The sequence below is a fragment of the Aspergillus clavatus genome, genomic scaffold (assembly GCF_000002715.2).
Source record: "Aspergillus clavatus NRRL 1 1099423829796 genomic scaffold, whole genome shotgun sequence".
In the NCBI taxonomy this organism is placed as follows: Eukaryota; Fungi; Ascomycota; class Eurotiomycetes; order Eurotiales; family Aspergillaceae; genus Aspergillus; species Aspergillus clavatus.
The window spans coordinates 827,556-852,595 of NW_001517103.1; the positions used below are offsets into that span (position 1 = coordinate 827,556).

General features: G+C 53.1%; 9 protein-coding genes across 9 annotated transcripts, besides 6 other annotated features; 6 read left to right on the top strand and 3 right to left on the bottom strand.

The window, feature by feature from the left end:
- The first annotated feature begins 733 nt into the window (after window positions 1-733).
- Window positions 734-757: a microsatellite.
- Window positions 734-758: a microsatellite.
- A 207-nt stretch (window positions 759-965) lies between these two features.
- On the top strand, window positions 966-8,552 carry ags1 (alpha-1,3-glucan synthase Ags1; the record flags this gene model as incomplete). The annotated part of the gene is made up of 5 exons (XM_001273802.1): window positions 966-1,322; window positions 1,405-1,580; window positions 1,646-7,851; window positions 7,920-8,433; window positions 8,504-8,552. The coding sequence occupies 5 exons, from the start codon at window positions 966-968 to the stop codon at window positions 8,550-8,552; spliced, it is 7,302 nt and encodes a 2,433-aa protein (XP_001273803.1).
- A 654-nt stretch (window positions 8,553-9,206) lies between these two features.
- ACLA_063460 (short chain dehydrogenase) lies at window positions 9,207-10,481 on the top strand (the record flags this gene model as incomplete). The annotated part of the gene is made up of 7 exons (XM_001273803.1): window positions 9,207-9,274; window positions 9,330-9,449; window positions 9,523-9,723; window positions 9,783-9,947; window positions 10,018-10,161; window positions 10,223-10,377; window positions 10,441-10,481. 7 exons carry the CDS (start codon window positions 9,207-9,209, stop codon window positions 10,479-10,481), a joined length of 894 nt encoding a protein of 297 aa, XP_001273804.1.
- Window positions 10,482-11,222: 741 nt separating this feature from the next.
- On the top strand, window positions 11,223-12,407 carry ACLA_063470 (uncharacterized protein; the record flags this gene model as incomplete). The annotated part of the gene is made up of 2 exons (XM_001273804.1): window positions 11,223-11,456; window positions 11,511-12,407. 2 exons carry the CDS (start codon window positions 11,223-11,225, stop codon window positions 12,405-12,407), a joined length of 1,131 nt encoding a protein of 376 aa, XP_001273805.1.
- A 181-nt stretch (window positions 12,408-12,588) lies between these two features.
- ACLA_063480 (RTA1 domain-containing protein) lies at window positions 12,589-13,506 on the bottom strand (the record flags this gene model as incomplete). The annotated part of the gene is made up of 2 exons (XM_001273805.1): window positions 12,589-12,798; window positions 12,847-13,506. The coding sequence occupies 2 exons, from the start codon at window positions 13,504-13,506 to the stop codon at window positions 12,589-12,591; spliced, it is 870 nt and encodes a 289-aa protein (XP_001273806.1).
- Window positions 13,507-14,044: 538 nt separating this feature from the next.
- Window positions 14,045-14,073: a microsatellite.
- Window positions 14,045-14,074: a microsatellite.
- Window positions 14,075-14,481: 407 nt separating this feature from the next.
- On the top strand, window positions 14,482-15,895 carry ACLA_063490 (uncharacterized protein; the record flags this gene model as incomplete). The annotated part of the gene is made up of 2 exons (XM_001273806.1): window positions 14,482-14,947; window positions 15,021-15,895. 2 exons carry the CDS (start codon window positions 14,482-14,484, stop codon window positions 15,893-15,895), a joined length of 1,341 nt encoding a protein of 446 aa, XP_001273807.1.
- A 47-nt stretch (window positions 15,896-15,942) lies between these two features.
- Window positions 15,943-15,987: a microsatellite.
- A 690-nt stretch (window positions 15,988-16,677) lies between these two features.
- Window positions 16,678-19,499, top strand: ACLA_063500 (putative potassium transporter; the record flags this gene model as incomplete). The annotated part of the gene is made up of 11 exons (XM_001273807.1): window positions 16,678-16,878; window positions 16,927-16,952; window positions 17,014-17,248; window positions 17,301-17,475; window positions 17,527-17,572; window positions 17,623-17,791; window positions 17,842-18,008; window positions 18,067-18,118; window positions 18,171-18,326; window positions 18,375-18,521; window positions 18,570-19,499. The coding sequence occupies 11 exons, from the start codon at window positions 16,678-16,680 to the stop codon at window positions 19,497-19,499; spliced, it is 2,304 nt and encodes a 767-aa protein (XP_001273808.1).
- Window positions 19,500-19,714: 215 nt separating this feature from the next.
- On the bottom strand, window positions 19,715-21,440 carry ACLA_063510 (fungal specific transcription factor domain-containing protein; the record flags this gene model as incomplete). The annotated part of the gene is made up of 3 exons (XM_001273808.1): window positions 19,715-20,151; window positions 20,254-21,096; window positions 21,140-21,440. The coding sequence occupies 3 exons, from the start codon at window positions 21,438-21,440 to the stop codon at window positions 19,715-19,717; spliced, it is 1,581 nt and encodes a 526-aa protein (XP_001273809.1).
- A 314-nt stretch (window positions 21,441-21,754) lies between these two features.
- Window positions 21,755-21,776: a microsatellite.
- A 1,803-nt stretch (window positions 21,777-23,579) lies between these two features.
- Window positions 23,580-24,092, top strand: ACLA_063520 (DUF1993 domain-containing protein; the record flags this gene model as incomplete). The annotated part of the gene is made up of 1 exon (XM_001273809.1): window positions 23,580-24,092. One exon carries the CDS (start codon window positions 23,580-23,582, stop codon window positions 24,090-24,092), a length of 513 nt encoding a protein of 170 aa, XP_001273810.1.
- Window positions 24,093-24,283: 191 nt separating this feature from the next.
- ACLA_063530 (uncharacterized protein) lies at window positions 24,284-24,786 on the bottom strand (the record flags this gene model as incomplete). The annotated part of the gene is made up of 2 exons (XM_001273810.1): window positions 24,284-24,392; window positions 24,446-24,786. The coding sequence occupies 2 exons, from the start codon at window positions 24,784-24,786 to the stop codon at window positions 24,284-24,286; spliced, it is 450 nt and encodes a 149-aa protein (XP_001273811.1).
- Window positions 24,787-25,040: the final 254 nt, after the last annotated feature.

Genomic DNA, 25,040 nt, shown 5'->3' on the forward strand with positions numbered 1-25,040 from the left:
AGGCAACAAGAAACCGACGGGGGAAGCTGGATCTTATATAGAATTGTCGACTGGCGATATCTATCTCTCTGGACTTATCTTTGAGTTGAACGGCAGCCTGCACTCTGCATTGTCCATGTGCGACACCCCTCTATTCTTATTTCTTTATTTATATCGGGCTTGGTCTATCTTGATAACCGGGAAATTGACGGTGATAAGCCAGATCTACTAATCTACTAAGGGGAGAGAGTCAGAAAGGACTAGGACGAAAAGCAACGAAGAGAGGAAAAGGGAGAGCAAAGAAAGCGAGCAAGACAGACAGAGAGAGAGGCAGGGAAAAAAAGGGAAAAAAAAAATAACCACCAGAGACTAAAGGGTGATAGAAGTTACTACTATCAGTATCTTAGTTCGACATGATATTAATAGTCTCTTGACAGCAATTTCGCTTGGTCAGTGTGTCTTGTCTGTCTGTCTTCTATTCCTGTCTAGCCTAACCCCAAAACTAACCCGCTATTCTCCTGATTTCCCTAAACCTCGTGTTTTTTTTACACCTTTTGGTCTTCTTCTTTTCTCTCTTCCTTTCGTTTCCCTCTTCCATCTTCCCTCTCACCTCTTCCTTCTCCCCTCGTTGTGCTTGGTCTTTCGTTACTGTCGTTTTCGGTCGTTTGGGAGGCGAAGCTTACCTTGATATTGACGGAGTAGATCTACCTCTCTCTCCAGCCTTTCGTTCGATCCAATCTACCCTTTTTTTCTTTATATATATATATATATATATATATTTTCTCGTTTTTCTTTTATAAAACCCACCGTTATCGCCCGTGCCGATCGCTCGTTATCAAGGACATTCGCTCAAACTCGCATTTCGATAGGAGAAAACGAAACAGCGAAACGACGAAGACAAGAATCAGCCCCAAATCATCCGAATCTCGAGGATCTCGGCATCTCTTGCATGAGTCTACCTGATATTTAATCACCGAAATCCCACGATGCAGTGGGGATGGACCGGGGCGTTGCTGGCCTGGTTCGCAACCACCGCATCCTGCTGGCCTTACGATGAGAAGTTCGTTGGTTACAACCTCAATGAGAACAAATCGGCGACCAATCCGGTCGAATATTGGGGCGAATGGCCGGACCATCAGGGGAAATACTTCCCCTCCCCGGATAACTGGCGGTTCCCCTTTTATACTCTGTTCCTGGACCGTTTCGTGAACGGGGACCCCACTAATGATAATATCAACGGCACACTGTTTGAGCACGATCTCTCATCCAACCAGATGCGTCACGGTGGTGATGTCGCTGGTTTGTTAGATACGTTGGACTACCTGCAGGGCATGGGAATCAAGGTAAATCCTTCCTTTTTTTTTTTTTCTTTGGGGGGAAGGGCTTGCGATCCGGTGCTTGAAAATTTGAAGCTGACTCGTTTAGGGCATTTATCTCGCCGGAACGATCTTGTTGAACCAGCCTTGGGGCTCTGACGGTTATTCGGCCCTGGATACTACGCTTCTGGATCAGCATTTCGGCAACCTTGATCTGTGGCGTAAGGCTATTACCGAGATCCATCGTCGGGGAATGTATGTGGTGTTCGATAACACCATTGCTACGTAAGACTTTCCCTGGCAAAAAAAAAAAAAAAAGAACGAAAAAGAATGTGGACTAATTCGAACAGCATGGGTGATTTAATCGGTTTCGACGGATATCTCAATACAACCACTCCCTTCACGGTCAAGGAACACAAGGCTCTGTGGAAGACGAACCGTCGGTACGTCGACTTCGACATCGGCAACAACTACAATGAGACATGCGATTACCCCCGGTTCTACTTCGAGGATGGAACGCCGCTCGACGCTAAGGATGCCAATACTCTGGTGGGCTGCTATGACAGCGATTTCGACCAATATGGTGATATCGAAGCCTTCGGTGTCTTCCCGGATTGGCAGCGTCAGTTGGCCAAGTTCGCCTCCGTGCAGGACCGTCTGCGTGAATGGCGGCCCAGCGTGCGCGATCGTCTGATCCGCCATTCGTGCATGATCATCCACCAGCTGGATATCGACGGCTTCCGCTACGATAAGGCGACGCAAGCCACCGTGGATGCGCTCGGCGACATGTCCATGGCATACCGTGAGTGCGCTCGCAGCGTTGGCAAGAAGAACTTCTTCATCTCCGGTGAAATCACCGGAGGTGATTACTTCGGTGCCATCTACCTGGGTCGCGGTCGGCTAGCGCATCAATGGCAGAGCCTTTCACCAGCCCAAGGCCCGAAGATGACGAATGAGTCCGAAGCGCAGTATTTCCTGCGGGAGGCCGGGCATGAGGCCATTGATGCCGCTGCCTTCCACTATTCCATCTATCGTACCCTCACTCGCTTCCTGGGCATGGACGGCAATCTTGCGGCAGGCTATGATGTTCCCGCGGACTGGGTGCAAGCATGGAACCAGATGCTCCAATCGAATGACTTTGTCAACGCCAACACGGGCAAATTCGACCCGCGACACATGTACGGTGTCACTAACCAGGATGTCTTCCGCTGGCCGACCATCCAATGGGGTCGGGAACGGCAGCTGCTGGGCGGTTTTGTGACTACGCTGCTGCTACCAGGTATTCCCCTGTTGCTCTGGGGCGAGGAGCAGGCCTTTTACATCCTCGATGCCACGGCGGGCAACTACATTTACGGTCGTCAGGCCATGTCTCCTGCCACCGCGTGGCGGGACCATGGCTGCTTCAACTTGCAGTCCTCACAGTACTACCACTGGCCCATTGAGAAAGGGCTCCACGGCTGTGAGGATGACACTGCCGCGTATGACCACCGTGATCCCTCACACCCCATGCGCAACATCTACAAGCACATGTACCAGCTGCGCACGCAGTTCCCGGTGCTGAATGACGGCTATTATCTGGAGACTCTTGATAAACACACCGAGGAAGTACTGTATCCCGGTTCCAACAAGACCACCACAGAGACCGGCATCTGGTCCATCAGGCGCGACATCAACTCAGAAGTCCAGAATTTTGGCTCCGCGGACAAGAACACCCCGATCTGGCTGGTCTTCCATAATGTCAACCGCACGGTGCCCTACACCTTCGACTGCAAGACGGCAAACAAGACGCTGAATTCCCCTTTCCCTTCGGGCCAGAAAGTCAAGAACCTGTTCTACCCGTTTGACGAACAGACTCTGGTAGATGGAGTGTTGCACCAGGGAGGCAACAAGATCGGTTACCTGAATAAGACGGTTACGGTGGGCTGTCTGCCCCAGATCAGCCTCGACCGGTACGAATTCCGGGCCTATGTCCCCATCGACCTGCATGTCAAGCCGCGACCCATGATCACGGGCTTCACCCCCGGTCATGATGTAGCTCTCCATTCCAAGGTGGCGCCCGATGCCTCCGAAGACGTGGAAATCGAAATCTTCTTCTCCGAGGAGATGGATTGCGATGCCGTGACCAAGGCCATTTCCCTGAAATCCTCTACCGAGACCCGCAATGTCCCCTTCATCAAAGCCAATTCTGCCACCTGTGGGGCTGTGAAGCTCGTCAAACCCGAATTGACCGGCCAGATTCCCAGCACCTGGTCATGGAAAGCCACACTGACCGGTGTCTACAACGGTGTCCACAAGGTGACGGTTGGTAATCCCTCCAACAAGAACAACGGGACCACCGGTGCCGTTGACCACTTCCTCTTCCGCACGGGGCAAATCGATAATCCGATGGTCTTCTCCACCGCCAACTACTCGACCAGTTTGCTGCACGAAATGGAAAATGGCACCCTGTTCATCCAGCATCACGCTGCTGGCGCCGACATGTACCGTTATTCGACCAACTGGGGCACCACATTCTCAGACTGGCAGCCCTACGCCGGTGGTAATGACACCATCGATGTGCTCCCGTGGTCTGGCACCAAGACCCAGGGGTGGGATGGCAAGCATGTGCGCGTTGAATACTGGAGCGGCCTGACAGGCAGCAGTGACTATTACCAGGAGGGCGACGTGGACTGGAACACCAAGGTACCCCGTCGGTTCCCGCACATGTTCTTCAACGGACCGTACAACCAGTTCGGTTACGATGGGGGCTTGGACAATCGGATCCGGCAGGACCCCAACAGCGGTCTCTGGCGATTCCATTTCATGTCGGAGTGGCCCGCACGCGCCCAGGTGAACATCTGGGGTATGAACCCGGACGGCTTGCCAGATCAGAGTGCTGTTCTGGGTGACCTCGACGGTGACCTCATCCTGGACCGCATGCCTCCCTCGTCGTTGGAAGCGACGCTGCTCAACGTCTCCATCCCGCCCGCCCCCCATCTCGCTTGGGAACTCTTCATCAACGATGGCACGCGGCGCTACCAGTTTGTCCCTGTGGGTGACCAGTCCGCCCAGATGGCCCTGTACGTTCTTTTCTGGATCATCCCGCTGCTCACCGGTTCCGCGTGCGTCTACGTCTTCATGAAATCCTTCTACCAGATCAAGTTCAACCAAGTCGGTGTCAGCGAGAAGCGCTCCTTGATCCCCCTGGCCCTGCGCCGCAAGTTGAAACGCGCCCGCAATGGCGATGGTGAGGCGATGAACCCGCTCATGCGTCTGGCCAACAAGTCCGGTTTCCTCCAGAGCTCCACCGCGCTGGCGGGTTCCGCCGCCGTCCCCAAGCGCCGCATGGTGCTGATCGCCACGATGGAGTACGATATCGAGGACTGGGCCATCAAGATCAAGATCGGTGGTCTTGGTGTCATGGCGCAGCTGATGGGTAAGACCCTCGGCCACCAGGACCTGATCTGGGTCGTGCCCTGCGTCGGCGGCGTGGACTACCCCGTCGACCAACCGGCCGAACCAATGGTGGTCACTATCCTGGGCAAGCCGTACGAGGTGCAGGTGCAGTACCACGTCCTGCAGAACATCACCTACGTCCTCCTGGATGCGCCCGTTTTCCGCCAGCAGTCCAAGTCTGAACCGTACCCACCGCGCATGGACGATCTGGACAGTGCCATCTACTACTCCGCGTGGAACCAGTGTATCGCTCAGACCATCAAGCGGTTCCCCATCGATCTCTACCACATTAACGATTACCACGGTTCCCTGGCGCCGCTGTATCTGCTGCCTCAAACCATCCCCGCCTGTCTGTCGCTGCACAACGCCGAGTTCCAGGGTCTCTGGCCCATGCGTACGGAGAAGGAGAAGGAGGAAGTGTGCTCCGTCTTCAACCTGGACAAGGAAGTCACCCGCCGGTACGTCCAGTTCGGCGAAGTGTTCAACTTGCTGCACTCTGGTGCCAGTTACCTCCGTGTGCACCAGCAGGGCTTCGGTGCCGTCGGTGTGTCCAAGAAATACGGTAAACGGTCGTACGCGCGTTACCCCATTTTCTGGGGTCTGAAGAAGGTCGGCAACCTGCCCAACCCTGATCCGTCCGATATTGGCGAGTGGAACCGCGAGCAGGCCCTGGCCAAGGGCGAAGACCCGCCCGTCGATGAGGACTTCGAGGCTGGACGTGCCGAGCTCAAGCGCCAGGCGCAGGAGTGGGCTGGTCTCGAGCAGAATCCCGATGCCGACTTGCTGGTGTTCGTGGGTCGTTGGTCCATGCAGAAGGGTGTGGATCTGATTGCCGATGTCATGCCCGCTGTCCTCGAGGCCCGTCCCAACGTCCAGCTGATCTGCGTTGGCCCCGTCATCGATCTGTACGGCAAGTTCGCCGCCCTGAAACTCGATCGCATGATGAAGGTCTATCCCGGCCGTGTCTTCTCCCGTCCCCAGTTCACTGCTCTGCCTCCCTACATCTTCTCTGGTGCCGAGTTCGCCCTGATTCCCTCCCGTGACGAACCCTTCGGTCTGGTCGCCGTCGAGTTCGGCCGTAAGGGTGCTCTCGGTATCGGTGCTCGTGTCGGTGGTCTCGGTCAGATGCCCGGTTGGTGGTTCAATGTCGAGTCCATGTCCACGTCGCATTTGCTGCACCAGTTCAAGCTGGCCATCGAAAGCGCGCTGAACTCCAAGCCTGATGTCCGTGCTAAGATGCGCGCCCGTTCCGCCAAGCAGCGTTTCCCCGTTGCCCAGTGGATTGAAGATCTCGAGATTCTGCAAGGCACCTCCATCCGCATCCATAACAAGGAGGCCACCAAGTCCAACAACCGGCCCCTGACTCCGACCGGCCCTACGACTCCGAGCGGTCTCATGATCCCGCGGGGCTTCGGCACCGTGGCCCCCTCGCTGCCAGGCAGCGGTGCTCAATCCCCTGTCGGCCCGGACTCGCGTGACGCCAGCTATGTCAATCTGAGGCAGCTCTCCGAGGTTGGTCCTCAGCAGCGCGATACTTTTGTCTCCTACAGCAAGGACACTGGCCGCGAGATGACCGAGAAGCCTGTGCCCGGATTGAGCCGCAAACTGTCGCTGGGTGTGCGTTCCGGACCGGGCCATTTGAACCGGCCCGGTCGTAACGGGCAGCAGGGTCTTTCTGCCCCCAATCGCACCGACGGCGCGGATGTCTCCGACATCGAGGAGGAAAGCGATGATGACGACTATATCGATGCCTACTACGGCGACGATGAATACACCCTCACGCCGGAGCAGGCCGAAGAAGGCCGCCGGCTGCAGAACGGCCAGAACCGTCCCGAGAGTGGCCGTGGCACTCCCCGAGAGCTCACCCGTTCGGCGCAGTTCCCCACCAGCCCAATGGCCCCGACTGCGGACATGGGTCTGGCGCCTCCTAGCCGCCCCTTCCTGGAGCCCGGCAACCGCATGAGCAGCGCGTCCGTGCTGTCCGTCGATTCCATTGTTGGGGACAAGAAGGACTTCAAGCTGCAAAAGGTCGACCCGTTCTTCACCGACAGCCACGGCGAGTACTCGCGGTCGTTCGAGAAGAGTCTCGAGGTGCTGTCCGGATCCAACTCCGAGTCGCAGCTGTGCATCGAGGAGTTCCTGGTTAAGAGTGAGAAGGAATGGTTCGACAAGTTCCGCGACGCCAAGCTGGGTCGTTTGAACTCGCCGGCGCCGTCTGTCTTCCGCGGCAAACGGGGCCCGTCGCCTGTCGACTCGTACTTTGGCGACGACGCGTCCTCGCGCATGAGCCCGGACAACGACGAACGCTCGCAGGAGGAGGAGGACGACGAGTTCCTGCTGGGCAAGGACTACGTGCCCCCCACGGGCTTGCGCAAGTGGATGCAGCTGCGCATCGGCGACTGGCCTGTGTACTCGATCTTCTTGGGCTTGGGTCAGATCATGGCGGCCAACTCGTACCAGATCACGCTGTTGACGGGTGAAGTTGGTCAGACTGCGGAGAAGCTGTACGGGATCGCAACAACCTACCTGATCACCTCGATCCTGTGGTGGTTCGTCTTCCGGTACTTCAAGTCGATCGTCTGCCTCTCGACGCCCTGGTTCCTCTACGGCCTGGCCTTCATGCTCATTGGGTTCGCGCACTTCGAAAAGGACGAGTTCACCCGCGGCTGGATCCAGAACGTCGGCAGCGGCTTCTACGCGGCCGCGTCCAGCAGTGGTTCCATCTTCTTCGCGCTCAACTTTGGTGACGAGAGCGGTGCCCCCGTCAAGGAATGGGTCTTCCGCGCCTGTCTGATTCAGGGCACGCAGCAGGCCTATGTCATCGCCCTCTGGTACTGGGGTTCGACGCTCACCAAGGCGTCCAGTCAGGGCCTCCTGAGCCCTGAGGACAACATCGCCAACACGTGGAAGATGACGGCCATCTGTGCCCCCATTGCCATCCTCCTGTGGGCCATCGGCCTGCTCATGTTCTTCGGACTGCCCAACTACTACCGCCAGAGTCCCGGCAAGGTGCCCTCGTTCTATCGGTCCGTGTTCCGGCGCAAGATCGTGCTGTGGAATTTCGTCGTGGTCATCATCCAGAATTGGTTCCTGAGCGCACCCTACGGTCGCAACTGGGGCTGTATGTCCTCCCCTCCCTCCTCATTCCCTTGGTCCCTAACCCGATCCCATGCTAACATCTGAACACAGTCCTCTGGGGCTCCGCGCACACACACAACTGGCAGATCGTCATTCTCTGCATCGTCTTCTTCGGCTTCGTTTGGGCCGCCTTCCTCTTCATCCTCAGCCACCTGTCCAAACAACACAGCTGGATCCTGCCGGTCTTCGCCTGCGGTCTGGGCGCCCCTCGCTGGGCCCAGATCTGGTGGGGTGTATCCGGCATCGGCTACTACCTGCCATGGGTTGGCGGCGGGTCCACGGCGGGCGCGCTGGCGTCACGGTCCGTGTGGCTGTGGCTCGGCGTGCTGGACGCGATCCAGGGCCTGGGCTTCGGCATGATCCTGCTGCAGACGCTGACGCGTATGCACATGTGTTTCACGCTCATCGTGTGCCAGGTGCTGGGTTCGATTGCGACGATCTGCGCGCGGGCCTTTGCGCCCAACAACACGGGACCCGGGCCGATCTCGCCGGACATCACGAAGGGTGCGTCGGCGCTGGCGAACGCGTGGTTCTGGATTGCGTTGATCTTCCAGCTCCTTATCTGGTACGTTCCCCTTGTATAACAGCAAGTGATCCCTCCTTACTGGACCCGGCATGCTAACCTCCTCTTTTAGTGCTGGCTTCCTGCTCTTCTTCCGCAGAGAACAGCTGTCCAAACCCTGATCTCGACGATGCTTTCCTATATATCTTTCTGTCAATTTGCATATACCTGTTTCTTGTATAGATACGACCATTGCATATAGATGTGCCATGAGTTCCCCGTCGGGTCTATCCCTTGGCTTGATGTCCGGAGTCTCCACGAGGGTATGACCATGTGTTTATAGAATTTATTAATATTAATCATGACTTTGATTGATCCAATCATTTCGGTTGTCCATAGTGTGTTTCAATTTCTCCAGTCTGGAGTGAGTTTGTATCAATTGGGAGTCGTTCTTCATCAGCGAGACCTTGAGTGATGCCTCAGGCAGCGAACACCACAACAAGACTCGATTTCTGTGTCTCTAATGATCTTGCACTTTAAAGCAAGAGAACCAGAACATCTAGATTCTTGCAGAGACAGGGCCTGAAGGTCGTTTCAGGGTGCAAAACCCACTCTGATCCGGTTCGTTTGCCACTGGAAACTTGTTTACCCACTTGCAGAACAGGTTTACCCCACCATGATGCTATCACTGGCATCTTTGACATCGTGTACGACAGACACCGCACTACGTATATAGCAAGCTGCTCCGTAGATATCTGAGATCGTCATTCATACTACAGTCTACCTAGAAAGGATCGGTACTGTAAGAAACAGCAATATCAAAAACAAACATCATCATGTCACACATAGGCAAAGACAACACCTTCCAGCCTCCTGGGCAGCCCCAGAGCCAACCGAAGCCTGGGTACGGCCTCCCAACTTAGCCCAATCGCCAAGAGAGTTTCACTGACAATTGCCAGCCTCGAGAAGAAAATGGCGCCCCCTAGTGAGTCTACCAAGCTGGAATCCCCCGGCGGGTTCACCGAGTACGTCGGCTCGGGGAAGCTCAAGAATAAGTCGGTGTTGATCACCGGTGGAGAGTATGCACACACTCACTATATACATCTGGAATCGCACCCCCCAAAAAAAAAACCCGTCCACTGACAATGACAGTTCCGGAATCGGTCGCGCAGTAGCAGCAATGATGGCCCGCGAAGGCGCCAACATCACCATCGTGTACCTGCCGCACGAGGAAGATGACGCCCAGTACACCAAGAAGCTGGTTGAGGCGGAGAAGCGCGACTGCGTGCTGTTTGCGGGTGACTTGAAGGATCGCGAGACGTGCCGCAAGGCCGTCGAGACGCATGTGCAGAAGTATGGAACCAATGTCAGAAAGAAAATCAAGAGAGACAGCCGGCACTAACGCCAGCTAGATACGGTCATATCAACGTCCTCGTCAACAACGCCTCGAAGCAGTACATGTGCAAGGACCTCGCCGAGATCGACCTGGATAAGGTCGAGGAGACCTTCCAGACGAACATCATCCAGATGATTGCGATGACCAAGTTTGCGCTGCCGCATATGTCCAAGGGTGATGCGTACGTCTCCCCCCCCCCATATTTCCATCCTTGATATATGAAGATCAATCGCTGATGTCCAATGGCATAGGATTATCAACAATACCTCTGTCACGACCTTCCGCGGGTCCAAGAGCATGGTCGACTACGCTGCGACCAAGGGCGCCATCGTGGGGTTCACGCGGTCGCTGGCGGCGCAGCTGATTCCCAAGGGTATCCGGGTGAACGCTGTTGCGTGAGTATCCTTCTTTCCCGGGCAAATAAGCTAACGATCGCTGACGCGGGTGCACTCCTAGTCCCGGCGCGGTCTATACTCCCATCCAGGTTGATACACGCGAGGCGGAGGAGATGGAGGACTGGGGCTCGCAGAAGCCGCTGGGTCGACCGGGTCAGCCCAGTGAGGTAGCCACGAGTTTCGTCTTTTTGGCGAGCGCGGATGCGTCGCTTTATTGTAAGTATTCTCTGCTTCAGGAATGCTTGGTGTGGTGCTAACAGTGGGAAACAAGATGGACAGATCTTGCATTGCTACCCGCTCGGGGACTAGATATGATATGATTGATGATTTCAGGCAACACTGTTGTTTTCTATTATTCTTCCGGTGCAATCTCGACGCTGTATCGGCTCATATTATAATTAGGATGAAGTATTTTATCTCCGATGTGGTATCACCCGCTGAATGTGAAGACTGTCGTGAGGTGGAATGGTGATCAAGGTGTGGGACGAGTCACTTGGTATATCTCGTCTTGAGGCACCAGCTCACTAAGTCATTCTCCACATAACTTCTATTTAAATGCTATACTCCGTAGTTTACGTGAACTTGAGGGTGTTGGAGAAACGGTGAAGGATCGTAATAATGGCTTGTCATTGGAGGAAGTGCAAAGACCATCTCGTATGCGGAATAATACGGTGCTGCCTGGTCTCCAAACGCTTGTCCAGACTCTCCCTCAGTCACACTCAAACATTCATTCCAACGAGTTGGATATTGCCGGAAATTGGTTAATGTTGCCAGTAGTACCATATCACATCCTCATGGTCTTTCGTTATGGCGCAAAGAGAAGCAGCCTCGAGCAGTGACATGACTCTTTATTCCACCTCTGGCAGCCAGGATCAGTCAGACGTCGTGACGAGACAAAAACGACCACATACCAAGTCCCGCTGGGGTTGCTTCAATTGTAGAGCGAGAAGGGTAAAGGTACCGACTAGTCTCGACATCCATCCACGCGCGTCTTTGGATTGACCACTCGCATATAGTGCCAAGAGACCCAGCCAGCATGCGAGAATTGTGTTTACAGAGATATGGAATGCGTATATCCATCCAAGGCCAGGAAATGGCTCGGTCCGAAGAGACACCCGACTCCAGCATCGAGGGACTCATCCTTGATCACCTCCCCGGCAGGAGAACTCCCCATGACGGCTTTCAGTGGCGATGACATGCGATTCTTCCATCATTTCCTAGTGGCGGCCCATCCGCATCTCCCGTATGGCAATGAGCATTCATGGACAATGCGAGTACCGCGATATGCACATGCGGTATGCCTCCTTTCGCCAAGAGACCGGCCGCTCCAGACTAATAATCTGACATAGTATCCCTGCCTGATGCACGCCATCCTGTCTCTCGGAGCAACGCACTACGCTCTCCTCGCGCCCAATGGCTCGCAGTACGCTTCGACAGCCATCATTCACCGCGGCAAAGCCCTGAAGGCACTAGGAACGGCACTCGGCAAAGGCCCGGAAGCCACCAACACCGAGATGGATGTGATCCTGGCCACCTGCTACACGCTCGTCTTCCAAGCCTACCAGATGAACGACGGCCTCGTCGACTTTGCCGTGATGGTCCGTGGCTGTGGGATCGTGACTGGCTGGATCCTGGAACGGTTTCAAACGAGCCAGATGTTCACGCTGCAGACGGAATCCGATGTGGATGCGCTCATTGCCGGGGAACTTTCCGATGAACCGCTCAGCACCCCGCACAGTATAGAAGCGTTGCTGGTCGCGATGCATAAGCTACCGCCTCTTCTGAACAGTCCGGCGCATCACCGCTTCTTTCACGCGATACGAAATACCCTGGCTGCCATGCAGATCTCGATGAAACGTACATTCGTCAATCTCACGTCCATCTACGCGGTGTGGTACCAGATGGAGAATAAGGAATTCCTCACCTTCATCGCACCGGCCAACCACGTTTCCCGGGCATTGTTCCTGTTTTTCCTGGCCGTCGAGCTCATCATGCAGCCTGTCTTTCTCAAGTTAAACGGGTTCAAGGGACATAAGCCTCCTGTAACGATGTCGCTGGTGCACCAGTGGGCAGACACGATATATGGCGAGCTGCCGGCTTCGGTCAGAGAGTATGTACAGGTGCCGACGGAGATGATTCTGGCGGATGGAGGCCTGAGGGCGGTTATCTCTCAACGAGCTGCATTTTCTGATCTGCATACTCTGTTCTCTGATGTGGAGGGGAGCACATGGCTTGGGTGTATGTGAAAGGAATTAGGGATGAAGAGGAACAAACAATAGATACAGTAGATCCTAGAGACAAACCGAGACCCATCACCCCCAAATGACAAAACATCGCAGAAGCAAGCACATGCAGGTTCTATACCAAAGAAGAATATCAAGCCCCTAACCAACCACCGCTAATCGCTCAAGTCTGGCTTGGAAACTGCTAAACAAGCGCCTCCGATTGGCGCATCCGTACCTTACCACCCTCCCCCAGATGATCCGCAGCCAACCATTTCCCGGGGTGAAACCAGCCCAGAGCCATCAAGGCGATGAGCATCGGAATTGCTTCCAGAACATACAACGGCCATTCATGAGTAAAAGTGTACGAATCAATACCCAAGGCAAATTCAAACACTCGATAGATTGAGCGGACCTAGACCATCAGCCTGCAACAACACCTCAAAGGATGGCCAAAGCATACCATGACAAAGAACCCAGCAATGTAGATCCCCTTCAAGACCATCTTGACTCCATGTCCAAGCGATCCTCCTCTTGTTGCGCGGAGGTGAAACCAGCTTACGATGACAAGAAAGCAAGCGAACGTGATAACCTGCAACACCAACCCGGCGATCAACACCGCGATCCCGGTATCATGCGACGAACCCTCCCAATTCCCCGAGGATGCGATCCCACTCCCCGATCCCTGCGTGAGCACACTAATCACGTCCAGCGTGACGAAGATCCACGGCAACCATTTCACGGGGAACCGGCCCAGGAAGCTTGCAGGTGTCCTCGTGCCACCATCTGGAGCATTCGATCGGAGCCTTCCAAGCAGCATGTAGAGACTTGCGCAGACGAAGACGGGGGCAATGACGATCACGGTGATGGAGACTGCGTAGAGAGGGATGCTCTGCGGCTCGCGGACACTGGCGCAGCGGATCCCGTATCCGGCTACTTCGAGGGCGGCACCAATGACAATCGGGATGAGGTAGTTGGCTCGGGGATATCTACCTTTCCAAGGGAGGATGATGGTTGTCCATATCTGATAGGCAAGTGGGATGATATAAATGATGGTGAAGAGGATGGCTGCGGCGAGGGAGGGGTCGTAGAAGTAGATTTTGTTTTCCTTGTCGGAGGCCATGGTGAATCTTAACCTCGATATTGATGAGATGCCTTGAATGGCTAAGATCGACTGTATCGTGCGGTTTATGCTATTTGAGGAGACCATATTGCGATGTATATATATATATAACTGTATTCTGCAGGACTTTGCTCTTGTGCGGTTCAGACTCAGCCGCCATGTTAAGAGCTGCTGCCTTGAAGCTGATATCAATAGTAATTGCCTCGTGTTCGCATTCTCGCATTTCTCCCCCAGAAGCATCGAGCTTCATCGTTGTCTACGGAGTACTGCGCGATGATCCCATCTTCTGTGCGAGGAATGCGAGGAATTGAAACCTATGCTAACCAGATCCGATTAGCTGTAACAGCAGGCTGTTTCCTATCATCTGCTAGAGCACAAACAGGTTAGCGCAATCTTGATAGCTAGCGTCAGGGTCTGTATACTAGATGTGGAGAGTAATTGTGGATGACTCTGCGGATTGGAGGCAGTGCAGTGAGGGAGAGATAGATACGGCGGACTATAAACTTGATTGATAATGATAACAATAATGATCCTCACAGAATGAATGACTGAATGAATGACTGAATGACAACACCAGGGAGCGCAGGCAGGAACCAGAAGCCTGATTGTTGTCGAGACGCTCCTGCGAAATTTTCCCTCAATAACTATCTATCTATCCTTGCTTGCCATCATCTTGTACGCACCTTCCTCTTCCTTGTCTTATTTTTGCAGAGTCGCTGCCTGCACCAAAATGGCTTCTTCAAAAGACCCCAGATCCTGGCCATCAGGAAAACTCTCTTAAAGCCAGCATTGCAGTCACTACAAGTGGCTGAAATCCAGGCTTGCAGAGTATCTAATGAGCTGGAAAGAGCTGTCCGACGAGCCCAAGGTAACCCTTGGCATTTTGCAAAGATCAGCGAGATTACTTCATTTTGACGATGACGTTCGTCACCTGTCGTCGCCAAGAAACTCAAGACGGGGGGATCCAGGGACCGAATGCAAGAGTTGAGAAATGACATGAGACAGACGGAAACCGAGACAGTGCGTCTTCGACGTCAGCTTGATGAAGTTGTTGCCAGAATTGCAGAGAATTTCGGGGACCCCCAAAATAGTTTCCCTGATCTGCCTTTGATTAACGAAATACCTCTCATCAGTCAGTTCGATATTATGAAGGAATTTGATGCTGTCATGGAGCAACACTCGCTTCCTCAAGACCCCTTAAACGACTCAAATATCTCAATGCAAGTCTTCTCAGCCGGAGATGATGACAATAAACAGCCGGAAGAAGATGAGAGTAGTGATAGTGAGGAAGAGGGCTTCGCCATAGCCGCGAGGGGAGGCTTCCGAGACCCTGCTGATCTTGAAAAGAATGGTTTGCGGCCGGTATGGAGCACCTGGGATGGCTATCCTGGGGAGATCCCGGATGATATTGCTGAGTATCTCGATGATGATGGAGGCGCAGGTAAGTATCTCAGCCGTGAGATGATGACAGAACTCACAGCTAACTATCACTAAAGCCTTTGTTCTGCTCATAGGTCCGATCAAAAGCCTCTTTTGGATTGGCGGCTATGATGATATCGTTGAAGCAATCGACGATCCTGCGTTTGTCATCCAAGACGAAGTCCAGTTGGTGCCCTTCGGAGCCACCGTTGGATATCTCGTGGTCCGCTATTGGGAGCAGGGTAAACTACCCGAATACATGATGCTCCGAGAGATGTACTATGATGCTTTTCTGGGCTTTCGGCACAATTTTACCGTCTTCCCGGCGCAAGTGAACAGAATCCCAAGCTCTATAACGAACGACCCCCGGACACACATACTACAGTCATTGTACCCGCTCAGTAGGCCCCAGTGCCTCCCTCAAGCAGTACAATGCTTCCGAGTGAAGGGGGAGAAGAACGAGGGCAAACAAACCAGAAACATTCGATCTTTGACTTCCGATCTCTTCGACTCAGATGATTTGTGGTTTCGCGGTCTCACCTTGGCTGCGTTGACATGCACACTCGCCTTCTTTATTCCTGCACTGGCAACGAAGACACATGAGAACGAATTCGGACCAGGTATTTACACAACCAACGACTTTCGATATGCACTCACATATTCTACTTTCACGGGGGCTGTAATGGTCTTCAAAAAACCCGATCTTCGGGGGCTCAAAGTTTGGGAGCCAACCGTTGATCAATGGAATCAATTGATAGCGATGTGGACCTGTTTACCTCTATCTGGTGTAAGCGACAAATTTCCACAGGAATACAAGGATGCAGACTTTATTCGTGGACCGATTTCTCAATCAAACAAGAAGAGCAATTTCCGCAAGAGATGCGACAAAGACCAGCTTGTTGCAGTGAGCTACAAGGGGTGCGCGGTGTTGTCTGCGTCGCTCCACACAATCATCTACATTGAACCCTGAAGGCTGATTACAACCACCCTTTCTGTCTTGCAATCCCTTGAAAATGATGCTATTGCTATTGTGGTTGCTGTTGCTATTGCTATTGCTATTGCTTTATATCCGAGTACCATTCGTATACCCCATAGTTTGCTAAAATAGAGATAATACCCATAATTCAGGATTGCCCATTCATTCGATAGCATGACTAAATCATGTCAGTAAATAATAATTTAAGCATTGCTCAATCTCCTCAAGTATTGGAGGCATGGTGATATGTATTCTGTATGTATATTCAAAAAGATGGGGAGGTATACGGACGGAGTTTGTGTGGAGGAGAAAATGCCTCGTCGAATCCCGCCGCCGTCACAGCACATTGGCCGAGCATTGAGGACTATCAACTCTTATCTGGATGAGCTGAGACTGACTACTTAGGTAGCTGCCTTATCGATCCAATTACACGTGGGGTAAGCCCATGTGGTGATGTTCCTAAGAGATCTGATCTCGTAGCTGCACTGTTGCGGGATTTATTCCTCCACTCTGCACCTTTTGTCATATCGCAGGTACTACTTTTCTTTTTCTCATCGTCCAGAAGTATATCGATTTTGTTTGATAGCAAGGTTATCCGTTATCAAATGTAGCCCATCAGTAGCGACAATGCTAACCAGAGCATTCTACGCCGACGGGGCTAGGAGCTTTACGATGGCCTCCTCGGACCAAACATAAAGGGATTCGACCCCCCTGGTGAGAGCCAGAATCGGTCGTTGCGTTTCGTGTCTACCTGAGCAGAATCAGGGCTCTCTGTAATGGCAGACATCAAAGTCTCTAGCGATAGCACCGAGGCTGTCACCCCGACCTCAACTGGTGGCGTCGTTTCGTCCCGTCCAACCCATCAAGGCAACCCCCTGCAACGCAAGTTTACTGCCGACAAAAAGGTGGTAGATGTTGAGCTGGCCTCGATAGCTGATGCAGAGTATGTGGATGAAAGAGACTTTCACAAGAAACAGGTCAGTCACGGTCCAACGGCATCACTATTAATGCTAACAGATATCTAGGTATTCACAGGTTGGAGTCTGGCATGGTTAGTGTACTCTAACGTGATTTGATTGAGAGAACTACCCTTGCTGACCTCAATGACCCAGGCTGTCGTATCAATCGCTTGGAGTCATCTATGGCGACATCGGCACCAGTCCCCTATATGTCTACTCCTCCACCTTCAGCAGCGAGCCAAGCTACGAGGACGTTCTCGGTGCTGTCTCCTTGATCATCTGGGCGCTCACAATTACGGTCACCATCAAGTATGTCTGCATTGTGCTCAATGCCGACGATGAAGGGGAGGGAGGTACCTTTGCCCTGTACTCCCTGATCTCTCGATACGTATGTCTTTGATTCACCCACGATGCGAGGATAACCCTGCTCACCAAAGTAGGCAAACCTAGTCCGCCGCGATCCTCGTCACAGCAATATGGTCCGCATGCAGCGGCATGACACCGACGATCTACAAAAGCCGAATCTGATGGCCCGCAATATGATTGAGCGAAGCACCTTCATGAAGTGGGCATTCAAGGTGCTCGGTGTTTTTGGCGTATCACTCCTGCTGGCTGGTATGAACAATGATCGCGTGCACCTCGGCAACGAGTGCTGATCGAAAACAGATGGCGTTTTGACACCGGCTCAGTCAATCCTGGGAGCGATTCAAGGGTATGTGTGCAACTGCCACCATGTGTAAGGGCAGCGACTAACCTGCCCAGCATCACGGTTGTCAATCCCGACATCTCATCTTCCACCGTCATTGGCGTCTCTTGTGCAATTCTAGTCGTCGTCTTCCTCATCCAGCCGCTCGGGACAAGTAAGATTGCAAGCACCTTTGCGCCGATCGTGATAATTTGGTTGTTGTTCAACCTGAGTTTTGGGATCTACGTAAGTCAAGAAACCATCATACCCCTTCAGTCAAGTAGTAACCGTCGCAGAATCTTGCCATGTATGATGCATCAGTTCTGAAAGCTTTCTCGCCCTACTTTGCTGGCTCATTCCTGGTTCGCAACGGCAATGCAGGCTGGCTGCAGTTGGGTGGCATCCTTCTTGCTTTCACTGGCGTTGAGACGCTTTTTGCCGATTTGGGCGCTTTTAGTAAACGGTTTGTATTCACTGTCATCTTGATTGTTTGAGAACAAAGTGCTAAGCATTTTGTATAGAGCAGTGCAAATATCCTGGCTGTGTTTCGTCTACCCATGCCTTCTGATAGCGGTTCGTCGAACCCATAGCCATTTTGATGCCATGTACTAAGACTGCAGGATAGTATATCGGGCAAGGGGCTCACCTAAGTCGTGTCCCAAGCGCCTATGCTAATCCGTTCTATTTGACTGTGCCACCTGGTATGCTCTATCCGAGTCTCGTGGTGGCCATTCTCGCCTGCATCGTCGCTAGTCAGGCGGTTATTACAGGTTCATTCCAGGTATGATGAATCTCATCCTTTCTTTTCAGAGAGACTGACCGAAGACAGTTGCTATCGCAAATCATGAAGCTTTCCTACTTCCCTCAGATCAAGCTGTATCACACTTCCAAGACGTTCCACGGGCAAGTCTACATCCCAATCGCCAACTGGCTGATGATGATCGGCACCGTTATCGTCACTGCGGTCTATAATAATGTAAGTCCCTTGTCCCTCCTGACGAACGATTGCTGACATCGATCCAAGACAACTGCCCTGGGAGAGGCGTACGGCGCATGCGTCATCCTTGTCTCCTTCTTGACCACCTGCATGGTGTCGGTAGTGGCCCTCATCGTCTGGAAACTCCCCATCTACCTCGTCCTCCCCGTCTTCCTCGTCTTTGCCCTCTGGGATGGCATGTTCCTCTCCGCCGCGCTGAGCAAAGTGCCCCACGGGGCCTGGTTCACCATCATGCTCGGCGTGGCCCTGACCCTCATCTTCGTGCTCTGGCGATACGGCAAGGAAGAACAATGGACAGCCGAAGAAAGCGACAATGTCCCGCTGTCGCGCACGACCGTCCTCCGCGACAACCAACTCACCCTGCACCCGGACTTCGGCAACTCGGCCATCACCCCCATCCGCGGACTGGGCATCTTCTTCGATAAATCCGGCAGCCCCGCCACCACGCCGGCGGTGTTCCTCCACTTCGTCCAGAAATTCGGCGCCGCGCCGGAGGTATCCGTATTCTTCCATCTCCGGCCCCTCTCTGTCCCGACCGTCGCGCCCGACGAGAGACACGCCGTGAGCCGGTGCTATACCTACGGCTCCGGGCCCGGAAAGCAGCCAATCCCCAACTGCTTCCGGCTGATCGTTCGACACGGCTACACGGACGAGATCGTCACGCCCGATCTGGGGGTGTTGGTGCTAGACCAGCTCCGGGATTTCTTGATCCGGGAGCGTCTGTCTGGGACCCCGGCTGCGGATGCAGAACTCGATGCGCTGCACCAAGCCTGGAAGTCGCAGGTCATTTATATCGTGGGCAAGGAGCAGCTGCGTATTGCGGCTGAGACGCATATCTTGCGACGGGTGGTACTCTGGGTATTCCTGTGGATGCGGGATGCGAGCAGGACGAAGGTGCAGCAACTGAATGTTCAGGCGGAACGGCTGGTGGAGGTTGGGTTCGTCAAGGACATGTAGGGACGTGCTTGTTTTCATGGTATTTTGCTTGATTGGGAAATGATATGGAGTCACCTGGAGTTATTGGAGGGTCCCAAAATACACATCGAGTGGAACAACAGTGTCCACCAGTATGTACAAACATAGGAATAGGACCGTACTAGCATCAATCAATCAAAGTCCTCGACGACCGAACCCATTTTGGAACAAACTTCAACAAAGACAAGGAGCTAGTATTAAACCAGCAAGACATCAATATTCAACTCATCCGCAACCAGCCTGCGGTCCACACGGATCAGCCCCAGATCCTGCCCCGTCTCCTGATGTAGTCGTTCTCGCCTTCGCCATACCTCCTCAACAATTCGGCGTACGAGGATCCGATTCCCAAACCCGAAGGAGGTTGCCTGATCTAGCCATGCACGCGCCGACTCCAGGTCATCACTTGTCGACGCCTCCACTGCAGCGATAAACGTTGGCCACAGTGAGTAGTTTCCGTCACTGGTCCCCCGGAAGGCGGCGAGACTCTGGAAGGTTAGCGAGACGTAGTGCGATACCTGGCGTGGAGGGACATCCAAAAGAGTTCGGTAGAGATAGATGTAAGTGGCGTAGGTGAAGCCGTCCAGTTGGTAGCGAGCCAGATCGTGGAGGTCTTGCGCGGACTGATGGCAGGCATCTAGCATGGACGTGATACGAGTAATGATGCAATGGACTTCATCTGTAGTCGGTCTATCCGATGACCATATTCGTCTTCCCACACTAGTGATGGTCGATATACATTCCAGGAGTGTCTGCTGAGCTCCGATAGTAAAACCGCAATGCTTCGTGGAGAGTATAGCAGAGACCACCTGCGCTTCAGCGGGCTCAGCTACAGCCGGAGTGCTTCTATGACTGGCTGAGGAACACGTAGCGCCAATGATGCGGATGATCAGGAGACTCTGCGTGGAGAAGCATGCGAAATTGGACTCGTTCCAGAAGAGCTTCCTGCGGTACGTTAGGAGCAGGGCCCACGCACCCTGCAAATGGTAATGCCACCTGCATGACTGCCCGCTGTACACCTCGGCCATCATGAGAGTCATGATCGCGGCCAAGGTGGTACTGCTCCTGTGGTTGGGTTCCACGGACTGAAGCACCTGGTTGAGATGTTTGATCGAGGCATTGTAATGCCACACGGCCAGTGCATCCATTGTGATCCGGCCGGGACTGGACAGATGTGCCAGACTGAAGGCTGCATGGGCGAGGAGAGCGTGATACATCGCCTTTTCCTCTGGGTTGGAGAGCTGCAAAGCGACAGAAGGATAGTACAACTTCCAAGGGTTCAGAGGATGGTCAAATGGCATCATGTGGATGGCGACGTGCGTGACATAGTGATGGAAGAGATAACAATCCCGAGGCCCAGCAGGCATCAGACCTCCGCTTTCCCAGCCTCGATTGAAGGTATATGGCCATGAGGGACGTCGGCGCTGCTTCGCAGTTGATATGACAGGGAACACGGAAAAGGGGTTGTATTCGACGGCAAGTCGCCCGCGACGAGAAGACGGTTTTTCAGTGTCATCGCATTCGGCAATAAGTAGATCTATCCAGTCCGACGAGAAGATAGGGATGTTATCCCATGTTCGCTCTGTCCGCAATGTCAGATACAATCCCTCAATGACACAGCCCACCTATCTCCTGCAAACCCACCACAATGCATATCTCGTCGCCCGTTGGATCGATATGAGTGCTGATTTCCCGGCCGTAGCCACACCAGTCGAGCCGTAGATTGATCGCATGGAAGACCGAGCCTCTCGCAAGCCGAGCATGGTTCTTTCTCGTCGCATTTGATTTTGCGGGCCCGGCATCGCCAACATCCCTGGATACCGCATTAGCCTGACTGCCCGAGAGTGAGACAAACCCACAAGAGATGGATGGGCAGCTTACGGTAAACTCCCGGCGTCTTCTTCGCGACTGATTGAGTAGGCTCATCGATAGCTGAAAGTGGCTGCAGAGGGAGTATCTTGTATCGATCCCCAGCGACGTCGCAGTCGGATATTGCCAGAAGGCAAGTGATGGCGAGCCTTTCTTTGTCTCCTCTCGCCGCCAAGGCCGTTCTACCAGATTTGGAGCTTGATGTCGATTCCGTTTCCGATTGGTCAGAACGAGAGAGGATGAATCATCCCGTGTGGAGAATGTAGAATTTCCTAATCGGGACTATCTGAAGCCATCCGTTTGATTGTATACAAGCAATTTTTGGGAAGACGCAAAGGATAGTTGATGGGTCTTCAATGTTCGGTTCTCTGGAGAGAGAGAGAGAGAGAGAGATGATAAGTTGAGCTGCCTACTTACCCATCTATCTATGACTTCCATGGTCCATTCAGCTCGCAACGCCACTTCAACTGACTGGCGGTGCCCCATCTATTGAGCTCCAGTGTCCGGCTCAACAAGTGCTGATCAATCTCTTTCTACTCGTTGCCAAAAAATCAAAATGAATTTTCGTGTAGTACATTGATCCTTTGCCCCATATGATGAGAGCCCAGCAGGTGGTTGTCTGTATCATCAGAGCTGGCGGATAATGCTAGATCAACCATTTCGAAAAGTGTGCCACAGCACCGATTCAAGCTGTAATAACAGATACATTCCTTCAGCCCTATATGCCAGCTTTCTCTTCTCGCCTGAGGAGGGCTAGATTAGAAACCCAATATAACAACGATATAGCTGTTTCCCACGGGATGTCATGAATCCAGCCAGACTAGCGCGCTGCAACAGACCGACTGGAATGATTCTTCTTGCGCCTTCTGTTCATCTCTCGCCAGATTTCTCCTCCATGGCTTTATATATTCAGGAAGATCGATGAAGTGTCGCTAGCGTTAGACGGTGTTGAGAATCTCGATGTCCCTATTCCCCGGCTGTTTGGATACGGGTTGTCGACAGGACAGACAGCATGTATCTTCATTTGCCAAACTCTTGCGCCGTCGGGTACTGAATCTTCTCGGACGCCCGGTGCCATCTTCTTATGTTCGTCACAAAAGCGGGTGCACTGCGAAGACGCTGGGTCTGGGTATTGGATACCTTCTCATCGAGTACGATCACATACAACACGATTCTCGAAGGGGCGTTCTTCTGCATCATGATGGACCATTGGTCCATTAATACGTTGAGACTACTTCGACAAAAAGTGGAAGACAAAGAGCAGTACCCCTGGCTGTTACTCGAGGCCTTTCAATGATCCCGAACAACCTGAATAGTATATCCCTTTGGTAACCAAGCACGGCAGGACATCTATACGGAGTAATACTGCACCCGCGTTGTACCTTGTCAACAGTTGCGTCGTAACTCGAATCTGATCAGCGGGTCGCCCATGATGCAAGACTGAATCGCGTCCAAAAAAAACAAAAAAAAAAGTGCATCTTGTCGAGTCAAGCGAGGAACACACTCGCTGCAGTATCCGACCATCACGGCCTCCTCCTTCAGTCTGCAAGAAGGATTCTCTCCACCCAATGGGTTTGGGAACACCTCATTCCACCACCGGAACACGTCGTATTCCTTCAAGGAGGAACATCCATCCGATCGGCGCAACCCCAATTGCCGAGTTACTGCTTGTCCGCGTTTCCTCAAGAGAAGGTCATCTTCGTCAGGATGCAGAATGGACTGGTTAAAGTCTGATCTTCGCGCTGTTCCTGCCCATCAGCCCATGTACCCCTCCCAAAGCGGAACGTGGCCGTACCTTGAGAGCATTCTTATTAGCCAAACCTGTACTCCATACTCCATCCTAATTCCTACTACTACTTTCATGAGCAGCCGTGCAGCATTATGATTATTATTTGATTATTATTACTCGGGAGGATTTACACCCAAGGACGTATTACAAATCATCTTCTAGACGAGGATAGAAAATGCTTGGTAATCGTGGTGGAACTTCTGGTTGTGCTCGGGATCGATGGCGGGGTTCAGGTTCAGCCTCAGCCAGTATGATATTTCCTCTACTCTGTACGGAGTAATAATATCGAAGAATATCGCCGAGGGCGAGTATAAATACCACCCTGCTGACTACCTTCAAGAGAGCAATCAGAACAGCCCAATCTTCCTCATCCTGAACCTCAATTGCACCATATCCCTACCACCACAATGACCTCCCCCGTCTACAGCTACACGGTGCCCACCTTGCTCAAGGGCCTGGAAACCCTAACGCTCATCCTCCAGAAGGCTGAACAATACGCCAAGGAGAACAACATTCCGCTCTCCGACTTCGTCGACGCCCGTCTCTGCCCAGACATGAGGCCCCTGACCTTCCAAATCCAAACCTGCAGCAACACCGCCAAGGCCTCCGTCGTGCGCCTCACCGGTGTCGACAACGTGTCCATGGACGACAACGAGACGACCTTTGAGCAGCTGTACGCGCGCATCGACAAGACCATCGACTTCGTCAAGGGCGTGGATCCCAAGCTGTTCGAGGGCAAGGACCATGTCGAGTTCCAGACCAAGCTGGGGCCGAACGAGCTGACGTTTACGGGGGAGTCGTACGTGAACCGGTTTGGGCTGCCGAATTTCTTCTTCCATTTGAATATCGCGTATGCGATTCTGAGGCAGAAGGGGGTGCCGATTGGGAAGATGGATTATTTGAAGTACTTTAATGCTTAGTTGGGTTCTTGGTATTAGGATTAGGGGAACAGGGGTTCGTTGAATGAATTACATGTCATTACTCATTATTATCATACAAAGGCATCGAGAACAAGTAGAAGCACGGTATCATACAGCGATTGAGAAACGAAGAAAATGCAACGACGCGTGAGACGATCATGAGGTCATTTAGTGATGGCCTATCACTATTGTCAGTTAACATCCTTGAAATGAAGATAGATACAATACATACGTCCAAGAGGCTTGGCTCTCTTCGAGATTGTTCGAGCCTGATGCTGCTTATGCTTCGCCAGGCGGGCCCTATCATTGCTAGGGTTAAACAACAGCATCTACATAGGCTACAGTTAACTTACTCTTCCGTCGCCTCGGTCTCCAAGCGCTTGACGTGCTCTCGAGCCTCCCGCACGGCCATACGAGATTCCCTCAGGGCCCGATCGGCGGCTTTCTCGGCAGACTCGGCGCGAAACACCTGGTCCTTTGCTGCGGAGATCGAAGGGTCTTCCTGACGACGACTGAGCAGACCGCGACGGCTACCCCCTCCGCTCGAATAGCCCCCGGAGGAGCGACGAGAGGAGTGGGAAGACTGCGAGTTACGGCCCCCGAAGAGCCCGTGGCTGCGGCGCTGACTAGGCTCCTCGATGCTACGGCCGGAAGAGGAGGAGCTGGAGACGGAGTCGCGATGGAAGAGAGGCATGTTTTTTCTGATAATAGACGATGGTATAGAATAAGTCGTATGTCGATATTATTGCTAATGATATTGATGGGAAATTCATCCTCTCGACGGGCAGATCTTGCGACATCTATATAGATCGATGGGTACTGAGCGTGACGTCAAGCGATGATCGCGCGACAGCCACCGCCATCATTTCGAGGTGTACAAGCCGTGTTGGTGTGGCCACTGCGAGGGCGATGCAACACGAGTATTCGCTGCTCATTTGATAGCTGTGC